This window comes from Hyperolius riggenbachi, chromosome 12 (assembly GCF_040937935.1).
Source record: "Hyperolius riggenbachi isolate aHypRig1 chromosome 12, aHypRig1.pri, whole genome shotgun sequence".
NCBI lineage: Eukaryota > Metazoa > Chordata > Amphibia > Anura > Hyperoliidae > Hyperolius > Hyperolius riggenbachi.
The window spans coordinates 146,796,764-146,814,894 of record NC_090657.1 but is presented as its reverse complement, the minus strand read 5'-3'; the positions used below and the strand labels follow the sequence as shown (position 1 = coordinate 146,814,894).

Genomic DNA, 18,131 nt, shown 5'->3' with positions numbered 1-18,131 from the left:
TTGTCACAAGTTAGCGGAAAAAGACACTTTGTGAAAAAAAACTATTAAAATCAATTTCCGCTAACTTGTGACAAAAAAATAAAAACTTCTATGAACTCACCATACTCCTAACGGAATACCTTGGGGTGTCTTCTTTCTAAAATGGGGTCATTAGTGGGGTTCCTATACTGCCCTGGCATTTTAGGGGCCCTAAACCGCGAGGAGTAGTCTTGAAACAAAAATGACCTGTGAAATCCTAAAGGTACTCATTGGACTTTGGGCCCCTTAGTGCAGTTAGGGTGCAAAAAAGTGCCACACATGTGGTATCGCCGTACTCGGGAGAAGTAGTATAATGTGTTTTGGGGTGTATTTTTACACATACCCATGCTGGGTGGGAGAAATACCTCTGTAAATGACAATCTTTTGATTTTTTTACACACAATTGTCCATTTACAGAGGTATTTCTCCCACCCAGCATGGGTATGTGTAAAAATACACCCCAAAACACATTGTACTACTTCTCCCGAGTATGGCGATACCACATGTGTGGCACTTTTTTGCACCCTAACTGCGCTAAAGGGCCCAAAGTCCAATGAGTACCTTTAGGATTTTACAGGTCATTTTGAGAAATTTCGTTTCAAGACTACTCCTCACGGTTTAGGGCCCCTAAAATGCCAGAGCAGTATAGGAACCCCACAAATGACCCCATTTTAGAAAGAAGACACCCCAAGGTATTCCGTTAGTAGTATGGCGAGTTCATAGAAGATTTTATTTTTTGTCACAAGTTAGCGGAAATTGATTTTAATTGTGTTTTTTCACAAAGTGTCATTTTCCGCTAACTTTTGACAAAAAATAAAATCTTCTATGAACTCACCATACTCCTAACGGAATACCTTGGGGTGTCTTCTTTCTAAAATAGGGTCATTTGTGGGGTTCCTATACTGCCCTGGCATTTTAGGGGCCCTAAACCGTGAGGAGTAGTTTTGAAACGAAATTTCTCAAAATGACCTGTGAAATCCTAAAGGTACTCATTGAACTTTGGACCCTTTAGCGCAGTTAGGGTGCAAAAAAGTGCCACACATGTGGTATCGCCGTACTCAGGAGAAGTAGTATAATGTGTTTTGTGGTGTATTTTTACACATACCCATGCTGAGTGGGAGAAAGATCTCTGTAAATGGACAATTGTGTGTAAAAAAAATTAACAAATTGTCATTTACAGAGATATTTCTCCCACCCAGCATGGGTATGTGTACAAATACACCCCAAAACACATTATACTACTTCTCCTGAGTACGGCAATACCACATGTGTGGCACTTTTTTGCAGCCTAACTGCGCTAAGGGGTCCAAAGTCCAATGAGCACCTTTAGGCTTTACAGGGGTGCTTACAATTTAGCACCCCCCAAAATGTCAGGACAGTAAACACACCCCACAAATGACCCATTTTGGAAAGTAGACCCTTCAAGGTATTCAGAGAGGGGCATTGTGAGTCCGTGGCAGATTTCATTTTTTTTTGTCGCAAGTTAGAAGAAATGGAAACTTTTTTTTTTTTTTTTTTTTCTCACAAAGTGTCATTTTCCGCTTACTTGTGACAAAAAATAATATCTTCTATGAACTCACTATGCCTCTCAGTGAATACTTTGGGATGTCTTCTTTCCAAAATGGGGTCATTTGGGGGGTATTTATACTATCCTGGAATTCTAGCCCCTCATGAAACATGACAGGGGGTCAGAAAAGTCAGAGATGCTTGAAAATGGGAAAATTCACTTTTTGCACCATAGTTTGTAAACGCTATAACTTTTACCCAAACCAATAAATATACACTGAATGGGTTTTTTTTTATCAAAAACATGTTTGTCCACATTTTTCGCGCTGCATGTATACAGAAATTTTACTTTATTTGAAAAATGTCAGCACAGAAAGTTAAAAAAATCATTTTTTTGCCAAAATTCATGTCTTTTTTGATGAATATAATAAAAAGTAAAAATCGCAGGAGCAATCAAATAGCATCAAAAGAAAGCTTTATTAGTGACAAGAAAAGGAGCCAAAATTCATTTACGTGGTAGGTTGTATGAGCGAGCAATAAACCGTGAAAGCTGCAGTGGTCTGAATGGAAAAAAAGTGGCCGGTCCTTAAGGGGTAGAAAGCCCTAGGTCCTCAAGTCGTTAAATCCTTTAATGAGAACCAGTTATGGCGGGCAAAGATGACACCACATTCCTTTCACGAGAATCATATGGAGGCGGGCAAGTCTGTCATTTGTGACCCCGGGTAATGGCCGGGGAATGAGGGATGGAATCCGGTGTGGAGCCTGAGAAACGGCTACCACTACACATCCAAGGAGGGCAGCAGGTAGGCATGCACGCCCGCCCCGAGGTAGTGACCAAAAATAACAATACAGGAGGCGGACTTTCGAGGCCCTGCTCTGTATTTGAAATGAATGTACTTTAAATCCTTTAACGAGAACCAGTTATGGCGGGCAAAGATGACACCACATTCCTTTCACGAGAATCATATGGAGGCGGGCAAGTCTGTCATTTGTGACCCCGGGTAATGGCCGGGGAATGAGGGATGGAATCCGGTGTGGAGCCTGAGAAACGGCTACCACTACACATCCAAGGAGGGCAGCAGGTAGGCATGCACGCCCGCCCCGAGGTAGTGACCAAAAATAACAATACAGGAGGCGGACTTTCGAGGCCCTGCTGTGTATTTGAAATGAATTAACTTTAAATCCTTTAACGGGAATCCGTTATGGAGGGCAAGTCTGCCATTGTCACCGCGGGGAATGAAGGTTGGATTGCGGCCCGAAGTGGGAGCCTGCTGAGACCCATGCTGTAGCTGCCCTGACCGTGCTTTGCAGACCAGGCATCTGTGGTCAGATGGACCCTTGAGCCAGCGGAAGACAAACCAAGTCGAAAGCATTTGCCAAGAATGTTTTACGGAGGGCAAGTTTTTTTGCCCTTTTTTTAAATTTTTTGAAAATGATAGATGGTTGTATTTTTAAATTGTTTGAAAGTTTAGATGGTTGTATTTTTAAATTGTTTGAAAGTTTAGATGGTTGTATTTTTAAATTGTTTGAAAGTTTAGATGGTTGTATTTTTAAATTGTTTAAAAGTGTATCCATTCTTCCTCCCCCCAGCCACGAACAATACCATGGGAACGTGGAGCAGCAGAAGCCCCCTGTGACGGCTGCCACGGTTGTTCTCCGCTGCTTGTCTTTTGAGGGGTGCTTCTTTTCCTCAGGTGTTCTTGCCATAGCTGTTTGTGCCTTCTCTCCAGGTGCCTTCGTAAAGCACTTGTCCCTACGTGACAGTTGGCCTTTCCACGGCTCAATTTTTGCTGGCAGAGACAACAGATGGCTTTGCTCCGATCTGAGACACACACGTGAAAAAATTTCCAAACCGCTGAGCCCCCCTGGGGTGATGGCGCTACGGTGGCATCAGCAGCAGCTGACGTTGAAGGGCATGTGTGCTCCCTGGCCATAGCTGGCGATACATGGCACCGGACACTGCCCCCAGCTGTTTCTGAGGACGAGCTCCCTCTGCTTCTATCATGGAGTCGTCTCCTCCTACTCCTCTCTGACTCCTCCTCTGAACTGTCCCCCTGGTCATCTCCTCTACCGGGAACATATGTGGTATCCGTATAATCGTCATCATAATCCTCCTGGCCAGCTGCGCTTTCCTCAGACACCTCCTCAAGTGCACCAACTTCAGGTGGTCCACCATCATCCCCATCCACACACGTTACGTCCATACTATCGCCACCTAACTCAGACGTATGAGGTGGTGTACCTGCGCCTTCTTGTTGTTGTTGCAGTAGTGGCTGGGAATCAGTGATTTCACCACCACCACCAAATAACTCCTGCGAAGTGTCAAATGCAGCGGATGTGGTGCTTGTTGTAGCGCTGGTGGCTGCGGGAGATGAGGTGTTCTGTGTTAAATACTCAATCACCTCCTCACGATTTTGGGAAGTGATGGCACGTGCCTTCTTCTGAGCACTGTATTTTGGGGCAGGTCCGCATGAAATCACAGCAACACCACCTCGCACAGCCACAGACCTGCCGGTGCCTGGTGGCCTTCCTCTGGGTCTGCCTCTACCTCTTCCTCTACCTGGTTTGCCCATTTTGTCCATCTCGGGGGTATGCTAGCTATATGCAGTGAGGTGGGTTCTCACTCAACACAACAGGTAGTTAGATGCAGTGAGGTGGCCAGGTGGGTTCACACTCAACACAACAGGTAGTTAGATGCAGTGAGCTGGGTTCACTCAACAGTAAAGGTACTTAAGATGCAGTGAGGTGGGTTCTCACTCAACACAACAGGTAGTTAGATGCAGTGAGGTGGCCAGGTGGGTTCACACTCAACACAACAGGTAGTTAGATGCAGTGAGCTGGGTTCACTCAACAGTAAAGGTACTTAAGATGCAGTGAGGTGGGTTCTCACTCAACACAACAGGTAGTTAGATGCAGTGAGGTGGCCAGGTGGGTTCACACTCAACACAACAGGTAGTTAGATGCAGTGAGCTGGGTTCACTCAACACAATGCTAGGTATATGCAGTGATGATGTGGGTTAAGTAAACACAACAGGTACTGGGTAGTTAGATGCAGTGAGCTGGGTTCACTGAACAGTATACAGTAAAGGTACTTAAGATGCAGTGAGGTGGGTTCTCACTCAACACAACAGGTAGTTAGACTTAGATGCAGTGAGCTGGGTTCACTCAACACAACGCTAGGTATATGCAGTGATGAGGTGGGTTAAGTAAACACAACAGGTACTGGGTAGTTAGATGCAGTGAGCTGGGTTCACTCAACACAAAGCTAGGTATATGCAGTGATGAGGTGGGTTAAGTAAACACAACAGGTACTGGGGTATATGCAGTACTGGGTAGTACAATGTGCAGCTCCCTGTCACACACACAGGCAGTCAGTCACTGAATGTGCTGGGCTGCTGGCAGTGGCACACACACTATCAATTAGCAAGGCTGTGCATGCAACAAAAGTGTCAGAAAAAAAAATGTACAGGTTGAGCTCTGAAAAGAGCTGTTGCTGGGTGCTTTAAAAGCAATATTAATCAGTCAGGAACAAGCAAAGCAGCCTAGAACCTAACTAATCTGTCCCTAAGAGAAAAAGTCTGCAGCAGCTGTCCCTTTCCTCTCTCTAGCAGGCACACGAGTGACTGTAATGGCCGCCGGAGGCTGCCTTATATAAGGGGGGGGTGGGGCTCCAGGGCTTACTGTAGCCTGAATGGCTACAATGTGCCTGCTGACTGTGATGCAGAGGGTCAAAGTTGACCCTCATAGTGCATTATGGGGCAAATCGAACTTCCGGAAAAGTTCGCCTGGCGCAGGCGAACGCGAACCCCCAATGTTCGCCTGGAACCGTTCGCCGGCGAACCGTTCGGTACACCTCTACTCCTCTTCCTCCTTTAGGTGACGCATCTTCAGCCGCTGTCTCCCTTGCACCTTCACAGCCACCTTCCTCCACTTCGCCTCTCACCTTAAACTGTTCCTGCTTCTCTGCCCATGGCAGCAGCCAGGTGTCTGTGAAGGAAAACTTTGAGCGGAAGAAGCCAATGTCTGCCAGTCACCCCCTTGCACAGCGTCTGACAGCTGCCTTGGCGATACTGTTAGCTTACCAGCTGGTGAACTCTAAGGCCTTCCGAAAATTTGTGGCGATTGGGACACCGCAGTGGAAGATATCAGGCCACAATTATTTCTCAAAAAGGTGTTACCCAAACTGTACCAATCAAGTTGAAATGCAAGTGGTGTCATCTCTGGCATACAGCGTTGGGTCAAGGGTCTATCTGACCACAGATGCCTGGCCTGCAAAGCACGGTCAGGGCAGGTACATAAGTTATACAGCACATTGGGTTATCCTGGTGACTGCTGTCAAGCAGGGAGTGCATGGCTGTGCAGCGGACCTAGTTGTGACACCTCCACGGCTTGCATGCAGGCCTGCTGCCACCTCCTCTTCTTCTCCTCCTACTCCTTCTGCTACATCCTCTTCGGTGTCGTCCTTCTCCTCCTCCTCGGCTGAGTGGCAGTGCTACTCTACTGGTGCTGTGATCTCCTCTCCAGCTACACACACCCAGCTCCCCAGGGCCTATGCTGCATGCCAAGTATGACAGTGTCATGCCATCTTGGACATGTCTTGCCTCAAAGCGGAGAGTCACACTGGAGCAGCTCTCCTGGCTTCTCTGAACAAACAGGTGGATCAGTGGCTGTCCCCGCACCAACTGGAGAAAGGCAACGTGGTGTGTGACAATGGCAGCAATCTCATTTCGGCTTTGAGTTTGGGAAAGTTGACACATGTACCCTGCATGGCACATGTGCTGAATCTAGTAATTCAAAGATTTGTGTGTAAGTACCCAGGCTTACAGGAGGTCCTGAAGCAGTCCAGGAAGATGTGTGGGCATTTCAGGCGCTCTTGCACGGTCATGGCACGCTTGGCCAATATTCAGAAGAGAAACAACTTGCCGGTGAGGCGCTTGATTTGCGATAGCCCGACTCGCTGGAATAAACATTCCTGATGTTTGACCGCCTGCTACAACAGGAGAAGGCCGTCAACGACCGAAGTACTGGACACTCATGCGTAATGCCTGCAGGCTCATACATCCGTTTGAGGAGACGACAAACCTGGTGGGTCACAGTGAAGGCGCCATCAGTGACTTAATCCCATATGCTTTCTTCCTGGAGCGTACCGTGCGTAGAGTGGTGGATCAGGCTGTGGATGAGCGTGAACAGGAAGAGGAGGAAGAGTGGAAACAATCATCAGCAGAACCAGATGTTTCCTCAACACCTGTGGCAGCACAGAGGAGGGGAGGGGAGGAGGAAGAGTCATGTGGGCAAGAGGAGTCAGATGAGGAAGGTGTTTTTTTTTTTGAGGAGGAGGTAAAAGAAGAACCGCAGCAGGCGTCGCAGGGGGCTTGTACTCCTATGTATTGTTCGTGGCTGGGGGGAGGAGGAGAACTTACCTGACAACATCACTGAGGAAGAGCAAAAGGAGATGGCTAGTACATCGGCATCCAACTTTGTGCAGATTGCGTCTTTCGTGCTGTCCTGCCTGTTGTGGGACCCCCATATAAGAAAAAAAACTTAAGGGGAATGACCTGTACTGGGTGGCAATGCTACTAGACCCTTGGTATAAGCAAAAAGTGGTGGAGATGTTTCCAAATCACCAGAAGGCAGAAAGGATGCAGCACTTGCACAACAAGTGGATGTAGACACTCTGAGCAGCGATGATCACCTGGACTACTGGGTGCGCCGGCTTGACCTGTGGCCAGAGCTGTCACAATTTGCTATCCAACTTCTGGCTTGCCCTGCCTCAAGCGTCCTGTCAGAAAGGACCTTCAATGCAGCTTGACACATTGTCAGTGAGAAGAGAAGTCGCCTAGGTCAAAAAAGTGTTCACTGAGTACCTCACCTTTATCAAAATGAATAAGGCATGGATCCCCGGAGGGCTACTGCCTGCCCGAAGTTTAACTTCCCTGGCGGTAAGCCCGAGCTGAGCTCGGGCTATGCCGCCGGGAGGCACCGCTCAGGCCCCGCTGGGCCGATTTGCATATTTTTTTTTGTTACACGCAGCTAGCACTTTGCTAGCTGCGTGTAACCTCCGATCGCCGCTGATACCCACCCATCCGCCGCTATACCCGTCGCCGCAGCCGCCCCCCCCCCCAGACCCCGTGCGCTGCCTGGCCAATCAGTGCCAGACAGCGCTGTGGGGTGGATCGGATTCTCCTTTGACGTCACGACGTCGATGACGTCGGTGACGTAAAACCCCTCCAAGAGATCCTGTTCTTTGAACGGGATCTCTTGATCTCCGTTCGCCGAAGGCGATCGGAGGGGCTGGGGGGATGCCGCTCAGCAGCGGCTATCATGTAGCGAGACATTGTCTCGCTACATGAAAAAAGAAAAAAAAAAATGAAAAAAAGGTATTTGCTGCCCCCTGGCGGATTTTAACAAACCGCCAGGGAGGTTAAGTCAGTCCCCACACACAGAATCTCTGCCTGCAGGCCGCTTGACTGCCTTCTCCGCCACCACCAACAGGGTCCAGGACTCCAGGCAGATTCCTGAATTTGTAAGGCCACTGCTAGCAGCAGCCGCTAAAAACAACAACAATAATAATTTTTTCTGGTCCGTGTACATGCGTGCCTAATTTTTCTGGCTGCACTGCGGCTGCAACAACAAAACAAAAGGCATGTACATGTGTCAATTCCTCTTTGTGATCGGTACCTTGCCGCGGTGAAGGGGCTTGCATAGCACAATGAAGCAATGATCTTTATGAGTTTGTTGGGGGGCACACATGAGCCAAGATAATAAGGTCATTGCTTCATTGTGGACAGACCAAATTCGATCATCTGGACAGTCACTGTTGTTCTATCATTGAGCTACCTCAGCCCGGCGACCATATGGGCTTGAAAACCGTCATTGCCTGCACTCTCGCCATCGTGTGCACCAGTCCAGCACAGCCATCACTACACAAAAAGCTGTTTGCGGTGCATTACACAGTGAGTTTAGTCTGTCAGTGTGAAGCAGTACACTACACTACTTGATTGATGTATACACACGCAAGATGTTTTAAAGCACTTTATGCCTCCAATTTCGCATTGCAATGTGATTTCTGCCCTTAAAAGCCTGCTCTGCATCAAATATGTAATTTTCCCTGGGACTTTTGGTGTGTATCCCACTCCACCATTCCCCCCTCCAGGTGTTAGACCCCTTGAAACATCTTTTCAATCACTTTTGTGGCATGAATTTCTGAATGTAAATCAAGGAGAGGAAATATTTTACAAACACTGACTAATTCATTTATACATAATTATTGTAAAAATGAAGCACTTTTTATTACATTATTTTCACTGGAGTTCCTCTTTAAGTGGGATGTTACTACATACTAAAATGTAAAGTGACGCATTCTAAGCTGTCTGCTTTCTTTTTTACACGTTTATGCAGAAGGGGACTCTGTATAGAGAGAAAGATGCACAGCAGGCGCACAGAGAGGATAGAGACACCAAGCATACACACAATGCATGTGCTCCTCCCCTCCCTATCTACTTCATGTGAGAATAATTACAGAGGTGATAACTTAAAGGACTTACGAGGCCAGATTTGCAAAAAAACATAAAAAAAGTTAGATACCTGTGCGTGTTTGCAAGGCACGGAGGACGCCGTCCGCGCCCTCCGTGCCGTTCCGCCTGGTCCCCGCTGCTTAATATGCCCCCGAACGACCCCCGACCGCACGGCCCGGGTCGGGCTCTCTAGCCTTCACAAAGATGGCGGCCGGTGCTGGCCGCGGCTGCGCAGTCCGCATAGCCGCGAGTGCGGCTGCGCAGCTCTAAGGCCAACTCCCCGATCCACGCTACTGTTACGTGGATCGGGGGGTTGGCCTTAGAGCTGCGCAGCCGCACTCGCGGCTATGCGGACTGCGCAGCCGCGGCCAGCTCCGGCGGCCATCTTGGTACAGGCTGGGGAGCACGACCCGGGCCGCGTGGTCGGGGACCGTTCGGGGACCAGGCGGAATGGCACGGAGGGCGTGGACGGCGTCCTCCGTGCCTTGCAAACACGCACAGGTATCTAACTTTTTTATGTTTTTTTTGCAAATCTGGCCTCGTAAGTCCTTTAAGGACTGGAGTGATAAGACAAAACTGACTGTGAAAGCTTATCACTACATGTTAATAAGGCAAGCTTCTTTAGTGAATTAACACCTTAAATACTGATTGATGGGTGGTGATAAGTTTTCACCTGCCTTATTATCACTAGTATGATCTTAGTAAATTGTGGCCATTATGATATCTTAATGTGTATAGCAAAATGGAATATCATGGAGATTTCTCATCAAAAACCAAACCCATGTTTCAAAAGTGCCTGAAAGGGTTAATGGACTTACTGTGGCTTTGCTCTGAAGGCTTATCAGGCCAATGTTATATGAGCTTTTAGATCTTCTAGTTCTTTGATCTCTGATTGCAGGGAGTAAGACTAAAGTAGACACAACATAAAGTTTCTCTGTGTAAAGGTGCGTACACACGCACTACTGTAATGTACGACGGGTCCGTCAGACCCTCCCGCTGAGTGGGCGTTCTCCCGACAGTAGTGCGTGTGTACAGTCTGTCAGGCAGACTGATGAGGCTGTTTCTGAACGATCCGCTGAGCGGATGGTTCGGAAACGGCCTTATCAGTCTGCTGACAGACTGTACACACACTCTACTGTCAGGAGAACGCCCGCCCAGTGGGAGTGTCTGACAGACCCGTCCTTTACAGTAGTGCGTGTGTACGCACCTTAAGGTTAATTAAAGGACAACTATTAAAGTTAAAGTGCATACACATGCACTACTGTAAAGAACGACGGACCCTCCTGCTGGGCGGGTGTTCTCCCAACAGTAGAGCGTGTGTACAGTCTGTCGGCAGAATGATAAGGCTGTTTCTGAACGATCCGCTCAGGTGATCGTTCAGAAACCTCCTTATCAGTCTGCCTGACAGACTGTACACACGCACTACTGTCGGGAGAACCCCAGCGGGAGGGTCTGACGGACTCGTCGTTCACTACAGTAGTGCGTGTGTACGCACCTTTAACTAAAATTTTAAATGCCACATATACAGTATTTCCAGTAATCACTAGCAAATAGCAATGCAAAGGCTTGTTCATCTTTTCATTTTTTGTGTGAAGAAAAAAAATTACATTTACAGAGAACGTTTTTCACTGATGGAGGACTGTGTCCAGCACATCCAGCATACAGAGACTGTCCTCACTGGCTGTAATCCTGTGACTGGAATCTCTTCAAAATAATAGAAAGCAGAAATATAAAATCAATACAGTGGCAAGCAAAAGTATTTGACCCCCTTGAAGTTTTCCACATTTTGTCACATTACTGCCACAAACATGCATCAATTTTATTGGAATTCCATGTGAAAGACCAATACAAAGTGGTGTACATGTGAGAAGTGGATCGAAAATCATACATCATTCCAAACAATTTTTACAAATGAATAACTGCAAAGTGGGGTGTGCGTAATTATTCAGCCCCCTGAGTCAATACTTTGTAGAACCACCTTTTGCTGCAATTACAGCTGCCAGTCTTTTTAGGGTATGTCTCTACCAGCTTTGCACATCTAGAGACTGAAATCCTTGCCCATTCTTCTTTGCAAAACAGCTCCAGCTCAGTCAGATTAGATGGACAGCGTTTGTGAACAGCAGCTTTCAGATCTTGCCACAGATTCTCGATTGGATCTGGACTTTAATTGGGCCATTTTAACACATAGATATGTTTTGTTTTAAACCATTCCATTGTTGCCCTGGCTTTATGTTTATGGTCATTGTCCTGCTGGAAGATGAACCTCTGCCCCAGTCTCAAATCTTTTGCAGTCTCCAAGAGGTTTTCTTCCAAGTTTGCCCTGTATTTGGCTCCATTCATCTTCTCATCAACTCTGACCAGCTTCCCTGTCCCTGCTGAAGAGATGCACCCCCGAGCATGATGCTGCCACCACCATATTTGACAGTGGGGATGGTGTGCTCATAGTGATGTGCAGTGTTAGTTTTCTGCCACACATAGCGTTTTTGCATTTTGCCCAAAAAGTTTCATTTTGGTCTCATCTGACCAGAGCACCTTCTTCCACATGGTTGCTGTGTCCCCCACATGGCTTGTGGCAAACTGAAAACGGGACTTCTTATGCTTTCTGTTAACAATGCCTTTCTTCTTGCCACTCTTCCATAAAGGGCAACTTTGTCCATAGGACAACTATTAGTCATGCACTGTACAGAGTCTCCCACCTGAGCTGTAGATCTCTGCAGCTTGTCCAGAGTCACTATGGGCCTCTTGACTGCATTTCTGATCAGCGCTCTCCTTGTTCGGCCTGTGAGTTTAGGTGGATGGCCTTGTCTTGGTATGTTTACAGTTGTGCCATACTCCTTCCATTTCTGAATGATCGCTTGAACAGTGCTGCGTGGGATGTTCAAGGCTTTGGAAATCTTTTTGTAGCCTAAGCATGCTTTAAATTTCTCAATAACTTGATCCCTGACCTGTCTTGTGTGTTCTTTGGACTTCACTGTGTTGTTGCTCCTAATATTCTCTTAGACAACCTCTGAGGCCCTCAAAGAGCAGCTGTATTTGTACTGACATTAGATTACACACAGGTGCACTCTATTTAGTCATTAGCACTCATCAGGCAATGTCTATAGGCAACTGACTGCACTCAGATCAAAGGGGGCCGAATAATTATGCACACCCCACTTTGCAGTTATTTATTTGTAAAAAAATGTTTGGAATCATGTATGATTTTCGTTCCACTTCTCATGTGTACACCACTTTGTATTGGTCTTTCATGTGGAATTCCAATAAAATTGATTCATGTTTGTGGCAGTAATATGACAAAATGTGGAAAACTTCAAGGGGGCCGAATACTTTTGCAACCCACTGTAACTAAGTAGCTGCTTCTGTGTCTCTCTATGCCTTATGCGGTGTAAAGTAAACAGAAATTACAGCCAGGAAGAGGGGGCGGTGTAAGCATGCAAAAACAGGAATAAAATAAGCCTCCTTCTCTTCAGATCATTTCTCTGTAGCTGAAAAATCTCTCACCTGTTCTCATATGATTTGTGAAAAAAGGAGTGTGTGTGGGCAGTGCAGAAACAAACAGTAATTCATTCCTCTGTGAATAGTGACAAAGAAATGGGGCACCTACCTGCATGGTACAGCCCGTGCCTTCCCCACACCGACTTTGTTACAAAAGCTGATTCCTTTCACACATGCTGTGATCAGAGACTTCTAAAAAGCTTTCTATTGTTGCTGGCTAAAGCTCTATAGGTTTGTGGGGTTTACAGAATGACAGTTTCTGCTCTTTAATTGTAAGTAGATGAAAGCTATTTTTCCTTATCAAATAACTTTCTGAATGAATTGTATGTAAAACGCTTGAGCAATGATAGTTCCTGGGACTGCAGCACTGTGATCTGCAGAGGACTTATGAGTGAGGACATTACTTTGAGAAAAACAGGTAGGATAACTATTTGGACAGTTAAGAGTAGAACAGCAGGTTTTGATTGTACATTACGCAAGACTTAAATTCCACTTCATGCCATTCACTATGCAGCTCGGAAAAGGATCTTGAGTTTGACTAAACAGCTCCCCCAGCTGTCCAGAAAACTGCTTACGATTAGTGATGTAGCGAAAATCAAATTTTGCTTTCACGGACGCAAATTTATCACAAATGTTCGCGAACCGGCGGTTTGCGACAGGCTCCATAGACTTAAAGGGACTCCGAGCTCATCTTAAAAATAAAAATTGTACTCACCCGGGGCTTTTTCCAGCCCAGTGCTGGTCGGGAGGTCCCAAGACGGCGTCCTGGCTCCTCTCCTACTCCCCGCTCCGGAATAGCTGACCGGCCGCAGCCCGGGCGACACACGGCCGAGTGTCGGGCTGCTCCTTCCGCGTATGACGCAGCTGACGTCACGCGCCGGCCGCCTCGCGTCATCACGGCGGCCGGCGTGAAAGTACTGCGCATGCGCGATTAAAGCCCCCCCATTCTTCATACATATGCACATACACACACATACACACACTATATGCTACAGTAAAATTCCACATTTGATATACTTTCCATGTACTTTTTTATGTTCATTCCAACTACCCCTCAAGTGCTGGTTAGAAGATGGAACTAGCAGTTTTTCTGAGTATTTCCTATATACAGTACATGGTTGGTGCTAGTGGGGAAGAGGGGATTTCTGGGGCCATAGCATTATATGGATAAGCAGGCAGGCAGCTTATCCGTTGAGCCGAAATTTTCGAAATTTCGCGTTACTATAATTACGCATGCGAAATTTGCTATTACGATGCGAAATTATGGTAGCGTAATTGCCATTAAAATTGTAATTGAATATACCGTAAGCGTAATTTTCAACGCGTAATTTCGCATTTCGTTCATACCGTAATTTTGCGTTAAACCATAACGTAATTTCGCATTTCTTCGTAATTTTGCGAATTTCGTAATTACTTGTTAGCAGGGTTGCTCGCGAATTTTCGCCAAAGGCATTTTCGTCTGTATGGCGAATTTTGATGCGAAATATCACTACATGGCGAATTTTATATGCGAAATAGCATTCCGTAACGCGAAAACGATGCGAAAATTAACGCTTACAGTAATATGAACTATCGCGAAATTACGTTATGTAACTACGCTTACAAACGGTTGCATGCAAGGCAAACGTAATTTTGCGATACCCACTGTAATGCGAAAATTACGCGAAAATTACACTTACGCGGAATATCGCGAAATCCTTCTTCATTACAATTATGTACTTACGGCCATAATCATAATTACACTAATACGTGAAATTTCGCGAAATCGTAATTAAGTCATTACGCTCATCTCTATGTATAACCCCAGAAATCCCCTCTTCCATCACCCATCCATGTATAGGAAAAAAAAAACGTAGAAAACTGCTTGCTTCATTTCCAAATTAGTGTCAGCAACGATAATGTCACAGTGTCACTCTCTCAGGCTCCCCAGATAAAAGATATTGCAAACTGCCCGCATATTACAGGAATACACATTATGACTACTCCATGGAGAATCAAGTGCTTACTATATTCATTTCCACACTTGATTCATCATTGTAGTTAATTCCAAGCTAAATGAAGAAGCTGCCTTTATCACATATAAGCCTCCCTTGCCTCTGCATGTGACACAGGAATTTCAGAAATCTTTGCTGCATCTCTCAGCTGGTTTTGCACAGATGGTCCAGCCAGCCATTCACAGGCACAACTTTTACCAGAATGACATGCAGGAGAATGAGCATGTTTGCACACAGATATGAGCAGGTGGTCAGCCTGAGATCAGGCTTGCTTGCTCAGTGCTAAATAAAGACATGCCAGGGCATTGGCTGAACAGCAACAGGACTTGTGACCTGCAGCACATGGAATGCCAGAAGTGCAGATGTGCTGCCTGCATACTGGCCTCTTTGTGGCCTCCAGTGAGGAAAGCTCTCCCTGTAAGATCACTGTGCAGACTGCAAACTCCAATCAGGCAATCACATCAGCAGCACTTCCAGCACAGATCCCCTCACAGCATCTGTGCAGTTTTATGGAGTGCAGGAAGAAGTGATCCGTGATGTTCCTCCATGCTGGGGCAGGGTGTCATCAGACTATCTGGAGTGACAGGGATTGAGGGAAGGGCCCCAGACAGGATGGAGTGCTATCTGTGAGGCAGGGGATTGTAAATGGAACCACGTGTTTACTCACCTGAGGGCTAATGCTGCTGCTCGGGATCTCTGTGTTCAGTGGTCTGTGCCTGTCAGCCTCTCACTCAGTCCTCACTGGCTTGCAGCTCCTCTGTCTCCTCTCTCTCCAGTACCCTCCCTTCAGCAGTCACCTCTGCCTCCCTGGGCTCTGGTGTCCAGCGCTGCATCACACTCAGGAGGGGGGACGCAGGGGGCAATGCAGATGAAAGGTCAGGAAGTAGCCACACGAGCCTGCCTAATCCGAACGTCTGTCTGGCGGGGGGCGGAGTTATGGGCGGGGCTAGAGCCACGTGGAGAAGTAAACAAAGATGCTGCTTCTGGGTGTTAGAAAGGAGTGGCTACTAGAGGCGGGGCAGCAGAGCATGTTTGATCCTCGCTATTGGAAGGAAGTGGAGAATGAGATGTGACAGGGAAGCAGGAAATGAGAGCCGGCGAGTGCAGCTGGCAGCTGTAGCATGCGTGACTACAGTGTAGTGTGTCGGTATGGCGGTGGGCGGCGCCTATTGGCGGCAATTGCACTCTAGGCGACTGTTTGTACTGCCTGTGCCCTTGGGCGCCCCTGATTTGCAGGGTATGTTAAGGAGGACTGTGGGAACAAAAGGAGAAAAAAAATCAAAAAGACATTATATTTTTTGAGAAAATAATTTCTTGTGCTGAGTGTGGGAAATAGGTTAATAACCGCTGACTTTAGCAATTAATAGCAAATCCCCTGAAAGTGGTAGAAACACCAAATTTGCAGAGTATGTTTAGGAACACAGAGGGAACAAGACAGAACTTTTTCAAAAAGAACTTATAGTTTTGGAGAAAATCGATTCTAAAATTATGCTAGGAAAAAAAAAGTATACGTTTAAATGCTGTAAATGACAGATAATGTCTCAACCTAATGGTAGTGTAAATGTATTTATTTTAAAAAAAAGAGCAGTGAATTAAGTGGAATAATATAAAGGTGGGCTGGGAGAGGAATTCAACTGCTTTGTGCGCAAAAATAAAAATTGTCTCTATATTCTAGTAGTGGTGATGGGCCTTTCTCACCTCTGTTGGCATTCACATGCATCTCAAACTGTTCACTCAAGAACTGTTCCAGTGGTTTCCCATTGTACGTCATCTCCTGAGCGCTCAGACTTATTGCATATGTCTTGGCTTCAAAGCTTCTGTTGTGAATTCGGTAGATGAGGGTGACAGTCTGTCCAACCATTGGGGACTTGGCCAACTTTAAAGACACATCAAAGTTCAATGCCAAGACTGTATTTCTTTCCCTGAATGGCTTCTTCGACTTCATATTTGCAAAGGCTTTTTCAAATACTGCCCTCTCCTGGGGTGAGCCTGCAAAACAATAACAGGATTTAAAGTGTACCTGAAGTGACATGTAACACGTAGCTTGATTCAATAAGCTGCACTGCTATAGCAGCACGAGTTATAAGCTACCAGGGCGAGTTAAATTCTGCTATGCGCGGCAGTGCTGAGTAGCGTGCACTTCTAAATTACCGCTGATCTTTCCTAGTTATGGCCACTCCTTGAATCTACCACGAAATGTGAAGTATTGGGACTACGATTCTTTACTAGCAAGGCTGCTACTGCATTCATTAATCTCGTGGTAGATGCAAGGAGCAGCCATAACTAGGAAAGAGTGGTCATATTTTAGGAGTGCACGATACGCAGCACTACCGCGCGTAGCGTGCGTGCCCCATATTTACCTTGCGCTGGTGGATTTTAGCTCCTGCTGCTGTAGCAACACAGCTTGATGAATCAAGCTAATGACAAAACAAACATAGGTACATACTGTATGTTACTAATCCTAGTAAGAAACTGTCTGATGTCCCTTTTTGTTTTCCAGTAGAGAAAGAGTTTAAACCCCCCCCCCCCCCCAAAAAAAAAACATGAGTGGTAATCTATGCAGAAGAGTTTGTTGAACAGCTTGTTGAATCAGTCTGGTTTCCAGAGAAGTAAAGAGAACCTAAAAAAGCTGAGGAACTGTGAAATAAGGCTTTTAATGAAGTTTACTGCAGGAAAGTGCAAAGAGTCCCTACTTCTATTTCAGCTTAAGTAGGCAGACTGTGAATTCTAAACTGCTACTGTGACCATCGGACTCAATCTTGAAAAATTAGCCAGTCAACTTAAAATAAAAATCTGAGACTCATTTCTATGCTGTTAATGGTTTGTTTGACATTGGTGCTATGCATACAATGAATTAACGCATACGTTTATTTTCACTTTGGGTTAATAGTAAAGAGTTGTAAAGCTGTCTAACCTGGTTTAAAGGAATACTGTAGGGGGTCAGGGGAAAATAAGTTGAATTTACCTGGGGCTTCTAATGGTGCCCCACAGACATCCTGTGCCTGTGCAGCCACTCACCGATGCTCCGGCCCCTTCTCAATTCTGGAATTTCAGACTTTAAAGTCTGAAAACCACTGCGCCTGCGTTGCCGTTACCTCGCTCCCGCTGATGTCACCAGGCGCCTACTGCGCAGGCACAGACCTTACTGGGCCTGCACAGTGCGCTCCTGGTGACATCAGCGGGAGTGAGGACACGGCAACGCAGGCGCAGTGGTTATCAGACTTTAAAGTCTGAAATTCCAGAAGTAAACCGGAGGCGGGGCCGGAGCATTGGGGAGTGGCTGCGCGGGCACAGGATGTCTGTGGGGGACCATTAGAATCCCCGGGTAAGTTCAACTAATTTTCCCCCGACCCCCTACAGTATTCCTTTAACTGTAGGATAAAAGTGCCAGTGTATAATATACCAGCATTTTACATAACCCTGTAGCGAAGTGATTCTCCGGGATGGATCGTTGGCTGAGTGGTCGGGGGCATCAGGGGCTGCCATACACATGCTGGATCCTCAGCAGAGGCGGTCAATATTGGTCACCTCGGCCAAGTTTCTGGCATGTGTACGGGCCTTTAGACTGTAAGCTCCTCTGAGAGACAGTAATATTGACATGACT

General features: G+C 46.4%; 1 protein-coding gene across 2 annotated transcripts in view; it reads right to left on the bottom strand.

The window, feature by feature from the left end:
• Window positions 1-18,131, bottom strand: part of LOC137541680 (protein-glutamine gamma-glutamyltransferase 5-like) — a 147,732-nt gene that overhangs the window by 35,225 nt on the left and 94,376 nt on the right. For both annotated transcript variants that reach the window (XM_068263087.1, XM_068263086.1), the window contains exon 10: window positions 16,226-16,516. In XM_068263087.1, the coding sequence (XP_068119188.1) occupies window positions 16,226-16,516 (291 nt within the window). The remainder of the gene's footprint in view (window positions 1-16,225; window positions 16,517-18,131) is intronic.